The 8888-nt window shown below is 31.1% G+C and overlaps 1 protein-coding gene across 1 annotated transcript; it reads left to right on the forward strand.

Moving 5' to 3' along the window:
• Positions 1 to 1008: 1008 nt before the first annotated feature.
• Positions 1009 to 1870, forward strand: LOC121241958. The gene has a single exon (XM_041139819.1). It carries the CDS (start codon positions 1093 to 1095, stop codon positions 1615 to 1617), a length of 525 nt encoding a protein of 174 aa, XP_040995753.1. The 5' UTR covers positions 1009 to 1092; the 3' UTR covers positions 1618 to 1870.
• The last annotated feature ends 7018 nt before the right edge of the window (positions 1871 to 8888 follow it).

Genomic DNA, 8888 nt, shown 5'->3' on the forward strand with positions numbered 1-8888 from the left:
CAAACATTTTATCAAACACCAACTTAGACATGAACAACCAAAGTTTATAATGTAAAAGAGGAGAAATACCTCAACAACTCCAAAGCCACTGGACTCAGCCATGAACAACAGGTGGAGTGGGGCGGTGGAACTGTGCTTGTGTAGTGGGCAGATAACTTGTGGGCCGAAATTGGGAGAAATCGAGCTGGGCAGAATCGGAGGTGGAGCGCTGGGAGAATTGGGAGAAATCGAGTTGGGTGGTTGCCTCTGGACATGGTGGTGGACTGACAGCGGTGGCTGCTGGCTGCTGGCAGTGGAGGTCTCCTCGACGTGGAAGCAGACAGTCACAGTGTCTTTCGGAACCTCAAACGCGTATGCTGGGCTTGAAGTTTGCCCCTTCTATCCTATATGAACGAGTCCACCGTGGGATTATTGCATTTGCTGAGGTGTCAAGAGCTAAGTGGAGGGCTGTTATATTAGACTTATCGGACTGACCGCTCCGTAGCGGTTCTGATTTTTAAATCATGTAGAAGAAAAGTAATGATATACACCATACTCTCATCTTATTTTTATTCTACTATGTAAGATGTGTCACATTTATTATCAAGACTTTATCATCTAATGGTAATAAATGTGTCATATTTTACATATATAATGAGATGAAAATATAATAGTAATATGGTATACAGAATTTTCTTTAAATCTTGGAATAAGGGGGGCCTTTTTTTTTTTTTTTTAAACATTCCTAGCTCTTAAGATCCGGTGCGTTTTTAATTTAGAGTTGAATAAGTTGATTCCGTCGCGCCTAGACCTTTTCCTTATTTGAAACGCACAGGATTTTCCACGCCGCCCACACTGAAAACTCATCACAGCCGCCAATTCAATCTCAGAGTGGAGCCCACGCCAACTCTCAAGCCATCTCAGACGTCCATTTGGTCCTTCTATGGTCAGTCGCCAACTTGTCAACCTCTCTCGTAACCCGTCAAAAAAGCAATTTTTACGAAACAACAGAAGAAACTCACATGAAACATCAAGGAAACACACCTCCCTACAGCTCTATAAACACGAGATGTCTGAACGAGACACCGACAGAGAACGAGATACGATGATCGAATGGAGAACATGAGGAAATCATCAAAGGAGACCGCGATCATGGCCGGGAAATCCAAGCCTGATCATGTCAAGTGCAAGAAGCACCCGAAACACCGACAATCACCGGGAGTTTGCTCGCTTTGTCTGAGTGAAAGACTCTCCCAAATTTCCAGTTCTTCTTCTTATGGTTCACGAAGATCAACCTCTGCGGTCGCCATGGCTGCTTCTTCTTCTCCTTCTTCTTTGTCATCTTATTATTCTTCCTCCTCGGCTTCTTCTTGTTCCTCTCCAGTGCATCGGTACGAGCATTTTACCAAGGAGGGAAAGATCAGTTCAGTATCGTTTCTGTTGAATGGCAAGGACGTTCTCCTTAAGAGCAGATCGGTTGCATTCTTTCCAAGAATGAAAAGTGGAGAAGATCATAATGATACGAAGAAGAAAGGAGGTGCAGGGTTTTGGTCGAAGTTGATTCGTCCGAGAACTAAGAGGATGGAAGCCGAGACTTTGATGCACTCAAGGACCGTGAGAGAGACGATGACTACTTAATTAACAGGGTTGCTTCTTCGCCATGGAAGCACGTTTCTTGGTCAATTTGTTTTCTTCTTTTTTTTCATAGGTGCAGGAAGAATCTATCTATATATTAGGTAGGTTTTTACAGAAACAAAAAATGAAAAAGAATGATCAAACAATAAAGCAGAAAGAAAATGAAAGAGTTTATTCAATTTTATGTGTATATTTGTGTAGTATTCTGTTTGGGATTACGAAGAAAGAGCATGAAATCCACTACTACAGTTATTTTTTTCTGATTGTTATTATAAAAATGCTATTTTATCCACTCAACTTATCCTGATCTCATTTTGACACTTCATATATTTTAATTTTTTTCTTTACTTAACAGTTAAGGAATTGACTATTAGTGTATTGATATTATTTTTATATTTTTTAAAAATATTTTAAAATGATAAAAAAATATGAATAAAAAAATTTTAAAAAAATAAAATAATGATTTTGACCTAGCGGTAAGTTACAGCGGACTATTCTGAGCGGCAAATCAGTAGCACCGCTGTTGTTCTTATCATTCCTTAGAGTTGCACTAATTATAATCTGTCTGATTTCTTGTGATCTGCATGCTGAGAAAACATAATCGTTCCAATATGTAAAATGTCAAGAAACAGCATAATGGCACGACTTGACTAGTCCAAGAAATAAAAAACCAAAAAAAAGAATCCAACTACTGTTTGTTATGTGATGCCCCATACTGTAATCATAAGGTTAGGTGTTATATAGAATTTCACTACTTAAAAATAAGTTATCGCTCTTTATAATCGTCTTAACGAGATTTTAATTATATCATTGATTAGTCTTTATTAGAAAGAATATATTATTACTCTTTATAATAGCTCTAATCACTACAAGAAAAATAAGCATTTGTGACGGATTCTTTGCGATGAAAACATACTATTTTTTATAGGAAATAATCATTTTCACAAAAAATAACCAATTATAAATAAACAGTTTTCTTGTAGTGAATTATATTATTGACCGTCTAGATCAGCCTAATATTGTCATCCAAGAAATTTCTTTAGGTTTAATAATGTTAGTCAATGGTCAGTCCACGAGTTTTTAGGTTAGATTTTGGAGTTATTTTTTATATGATATGATATGATATTATATTGATAAAATCATCAAATATAGTGGAAAACATGCATACGTGACAGCAAGTTTAAAATTCATTAATTTGGGGTTTCAAATTCCTGGCAATTTCCTTCCTCTTCTCAAATGGGTTATAAAGTTCGACTTGATAAGCTGGCGTTGGAAAATAGAAAATTCTTTTGACAGATAGATAGAAAAAAGTATTCCCGAATTAAAATTCTTGGCAACTTCCTGATCAGGATTTCTAAGTCATGCTCATGATGAGCGCTGCATGGTTTTCCCTAATACAAAATTAAGAGACCTAGACGTCGTACTAATTTAAAGTGATGCTATATAATGTAGTATCTCGTAAAATTATTAGAAAAATTTCGGCTCAAGTCTCATATTTTTGGTCGATTGGAATATGTTCTGATGTTATTTGTAATGTCTTAAAAAAGGCCGAGATCTATACTTTTAAAAAAATTAGTCAATAATATAATTTGAGCTTTATTGAAATATTAATATAAAGAGTAAGAACTTTTCGTTTTTCAAATAATCGGATCCTCTACACCACCATTATCAGGAATATCACAAAAAATATGCATATACCGATAGATCTTGTCTGTTGTTGTATCTAACTTACACAGCTGCTATTCTTTAAGCATTGGTTGTGACGAGTTTTGTTATGTGCAAGCAAGTTTGCGTACCAATCTGTGTACTAATGTTGTTGCCTTCATATTCTAAATTCAAATTATTACTGTTTTCAATGTTGCCCAATGAGCCCCAATTTTTTTTTTTTTGGGTATGGGCCCAACAATGTTGTCCAGCCTTTTCTTTTCTTTTTCTTTTTTCTATTTTCCTTTACGCCATTGGATTTACCATATGAATGGGCCTTCTTGGGTCGGCCCATTTCTCGTTGCTACCACTATCCATAAAATTGAGTGAAAGGATTAATGGTCCCTACACCATCCCAACATGGGCCTTCGGCCTATATAGAGTGAGATATCATGCAGCCCAATAAAGAAAGGAAAAGGTTAGAAAAACAATTATTTGGGAGAAAATGTAATAATAGTTGCTTTTTTTTGAATTTGTCGATAATTTTTCTACAGCATTTATGATCTCATTGTGACAAATTTGTATCGTGTGTACATTATTCAAGATAATTAAATCCACGACTTCTCCATCCCTTTTATTATTATAAAGAAAAGCAGACACATTCATATAGATTACGAGTTTGCTTCTGGTGTTTTCGTAAATAAGATAAGTTGATATAAAAGTTAAAAGTTAAATTAAATATTATTATAATATATATATATTTTTTTAGATTTGAAAATGTTGAATTGTTTATTTTATTTTATGTGAAAATTTGAAAAAATTGTAATGATGAGATGAGATAAGATGAAAATAATTATGAAAACAAACGAGAAGATTTTGTTAAAATTTTGTTGGATACATTCTGTTGAAAAATAAATGAAAATAATTACTTTAAGTAAAAAAATAAATAGATTTTTTCGTCAATCTTAAGGTCCTGTTTCGATAGTGAGATGAAATGAGATAATTTTAGATGAAAGTTAAAAGTTGAATAACTTATTGTTAGAATATTATTTTCTAATATTATTATTATTTTGATATTTGAAAAAGTTGAATTATTGTTTATTATATTTTGTGTAGAAATTTGAAGAAGTTGTAATAATAAGATGAGATGAGATGAAACCGTTTCTGTATCCAAACTAGACTATTTTTTTTTTTAATAGAATGTATCCGGTAAAATTTTAACATGATGTAAGCCATACTTTAATGATAATAATAAGAAGAAGAAGAAGAACAACAAGAATAATGTGACCTACATCAATTAGAATAATGACTAGTTTCGTTTGCAGCATCATTCCAATTCACAAGTTGCAAGTTCGGTCCCCCTCCTCCAATTATTTATATGCCGTATGTTAACATTTCATATCGACATCGTTACATTACAAAATACAAGACACGGACAACGTTATCAAAACTTGACTCACGACTAATTTTGACCTAAACGAAATTTCCAACCTTACTTCTCATGTCCCAATTATCCCAAGCCTCCAAATAAGCAGAAACATCTCTTTCGTATTCTTCTTGTCTCCCACCTTAAACTCTAGAATAAATAAATTAAATATGAATGTATTTTAGAGTACTTGTGTTATTTATTGAGGTCTTAAGTTTTCACATCAATAATATCGATGTCTCTCGTGTGTCAATATAGAGGCTGACAAATTAATTTATATTTATAATAACGAATTTCTATTTTTATTTTCATAATATTTTAGATTTCAAAGCTTGGATATAGATTCTAAGATATATTAATTTGCTAGATCTATAAAAATATATACATGTAAAAGTATAAATTTACGTGACTTAATGTGATAAGTCAGATCTACGTCGTAACAAATAATCTTTTACAATCTACTGTATCATGTGAAACTATAATACCTTATAAATATACTTTTTGTAAAATCCTTTTATAATAGAGCTAGCATTTGTCATTTGTTTATATAATTTATTTGCCTTGTTTAATGAGTCTTGGAGTTAGTGAGATTGGTTTATGCAAATTATCAAGCGAAATTGCTCCCTCATATATATAACTCCAAAGAAGAAAGTAAAGTTTTGTAGCACTTTCATGATGTTAGTCATGATGATATATAATGTCCAATAAATTGACTACGTTTACTCTCATCAATATAAGTTAAATGATATTTACAGTTTTTAATTGTGTAAGTCTCGCGTATTTCTTTTAGAACAAGTGGATAAATCTGAAACCTATATGAAAAAATAATTTTTTTAATGATATACCCCACATTTTTTCAAGAATAATTTTATTTGAAGGCATTTACATTACGCATCATTTACGTGACATAATTTAATTTGAAAGATAAGTTTTAAAATTTGAATCTTACAAATCAAATTATGTCATGTGAATGATGAGTGGTGTAAAAGCCTTCAAATATCACTATTAATTTTTAAAAAAAAAGTGCACGGAACTTGAATACCCAAAAATTGTATGTAATATTACTCTTAGGTCATGTTTGGATACAAGAAGTATTTTATTTCATCTCATCAAAGCATTACAACTTTTTCAAATTCTCACATAAAATATAATAAATAATTCAATTTTTTCAAATTTTAAAATAATAATAATATTAAAAAATAATATTTTATTCAACTTTCAACTTTCATCTCAACTTATTATCCAAATTGCAACTTAATATAAAAACCAATTAAATGACCCATTCCTACCAAGAAAAGATCGAAGTAACTCTTGTTTGCTTAGAGTTGACTAACGTTTTTGTTGTCCTAATCACACATCCAACGCCGACTTTCATGGTCTGAAAATTAATGTTAATTGATCCACTGCTTTCTAAGTTTTCCTTTACTGCTTAATTATTTAGCGTAGCTTAGAAGGGTGTGTATGTACACATGCATGTTCCCGTTTATGTTGCTAATTGGATCATGTGTTACTTTTGGTATCTTTAGTGATTATTTATTGTCTATACCATTATAGAATATAGTTATAAAAAAATTTTAAAATATTAATATATGTTAAGAGTAATACTACATACAGTCGTGTAGTATCTAAGCGCCGTGTAGTCATATTAAAAAAAGAGTGGGTCTATTATTAAAAAATTAATTTCTTTCATATGGGTCCTGTATTTATTTATTTTTTTTAAAATGACTGCGCAATACTTGCACACTCACGACTGCAACTATCATTTCTCTAATGTTAATAGATGTGATAGCTTTTTACATATTTGATGTGTCAATAACATTCTCGCAAATAATCTTTTCCTTCTAAAATAAACGACCAAGACTTCTATTATTCTCTTTGTTGATTTTATGTATTTTAGTGGCTGATTTGGACCTCCAAAAATAAATCTTGGTCTTAATTTAATTTCTCCAATCATTTTCACTTGTCAATAACATCAATTGATCCCATCAAGACTTGCACATATAGACTGCGTTTAGATGTTGAACTGAGTTGAGTTAAGTTGAGATGATAAATTATTATTAGAATATTATTTTTTAATATTATTATTATTTTGAGATTTGAAAAAGTTGTAATGATGAGTTAAAATGAATTTGTGATCCAAACTCACCTATATATACAACAAACGTATATATGTCGACGGCAAATTATCCAGATTTAATAAGATTTATCCGATGTATAAAACATATCCCTCGCTCATATTTAAGCAGACGTATGTCGACCAGCAAACTATTCAAATTTGATAGGATTATCCGACATATTCAATGATACGTCTATGCATCAGATAGTTATTGAATCGTGTCTATCAATTTATGCAGAGGTAACGTGGTATAGATGAGATGGAAAAGTGCAATTTCTAACTCTTGATAGATACACGTTAATGTTTGATATAGTTGTGATAACTTGAGACTGAAGCTAAATGAGAACAATATTTCTAAAAAGTCTTGCTTGGATTTCCGACTTTTTCAGACACTAATCTCTCTTGGAGGCCTTTTGGCATGTGATGGTAATTCATCATGATTTGTTTAATTATTTCCTCAACTCCATATGTTTTCATCAAGCAAATGCATGTGATATGCCTTCTGCTGATTGGAACTGTTACTTTAAGAGAGGAAGTCGAGACAAGGCGAATTACAAAGGGCAAGGGCCCATTAATTGGTCTCAATCATGTTGATTAGTACCATGCTAGGTCAGCAGCCACGTGTGAAACATCAGACAGCAGTCACAGTACCAGTGCCACATGATTGCTCCTTTGCTCTTCTAAACTGAGGTTTACGTTCGACATAGACAAGACCCATGATCATTGTGTCCGTTGAAAAATCAATGTTATTTGGACCAGTACATGCAAGCCACGTAGCTTTATATGAGCTGTGAATCATGTGATGCCTTACCCATAAAACACGTAAAAAGGTGCTCATTTTCAGAAGTGGAAAAGAAAAAAAAAAATACAAATATATATATATATATATATATTTAAAGAAAAAAATTACAAATAACGGAAAAAATGGAAAAAAAAAATAAATAAAAAAGGAGAGAAAGGAAGAGGTCATACGCATGTTCTTCTAACTTCCATTTGTATGGAAGTTGCAATCGCGTCTTTGTCTTTGTCTTTGTCTTTATCTTCAGAAAAAGTTTTGCTAAAAGTATTTTTTAAAATAATAATAACAACCCATTTGATTAGTGAGATGAAATAATTTTAGATAAGTTAGATAAAATATTATTTTTTATTATAATTATTATTTGAAATTTGAAAATGTTGAATTTTTTACTATATTTTATACGAGAATTTGAAAAAAATTGTAATTATAAGATAAGATGAGATAAAATGGATTGAGAATATTTCTGTATCTAAACGGAACCTAAAAGTTACCAATTTTTACGTTAAGGTTTATCTGAGCAAGAAATGGAAAATGATGCATTTATAAGTGGTTATATATCAATTTTAAGGTAGTCAAATTTCACACCTTTTTTTTGAAAAAAAAGATAAATTTGGAATTTATATTAAAAATTTTATTTTTTAATAATAAAATCCATTTTTTTTCCTAAAAGAAGTATGCGAAAGCCAATACTTATATAATTTTAAAACTGTATTCAACATTATTCTTAATAAATTAAACAACATTTCAATATATCAATAGACACATAAGACGATAAAAAAAAAAGGAACAAAAACTAAATAAAAATTTTAAAATAAAGGACATCACTTCTCTGTCTCATGTAAGAGCATTCCCAATAAGTTTTGTAAAATCCATTTTTATGTGAAATTTGAAGGAAAGTAGCCCAAAAGTGCATCCAACAGATGATGCATTTCATATCCATTTTCAATTTTTCTACAGTGTTGCCGCTACATGTAGCATAGACTATACACAAATGTAAACATTTTATTTATTTATTTTCTTTATTTTCTTGTACTTTTTCCCCCACAATAATTTCTCTCTTCTTGTATTTTTTTTTCTTACAAAATATTAAAGAATATAATATTTAAATGATATAAAGACAAAATAGATAAGCTGATGTATGATATATTATAAAAGTCAATATGTAAAATAGAAAAAGTGAGTTTTTGTGATATTTGAGAGATAGGATAAAGAATCTATTGTGAATGCTCTAACGATACAAATTGCATAATGCATGCAGTCCCATTTTACTTAAAGAAAAATTCTATTCA

This window comes from Juglans microcarpa x Juglans regia, chromosome 8D (genome assembly GCF_004785595.1).
Source record: "Juglans microcarpa x Juglans regia isolate MS1-56 chromosome 8D, Jm3101_v1.0, whole genome shotgun sequence".
NCBI classification, from domain to species: Eukaryota; Viridiplantae; Streptophyta; class Magnoliopsida; order Fagales; family Juglandaceae; genus Juglans; species Juglans microcarpa x Juglans regia.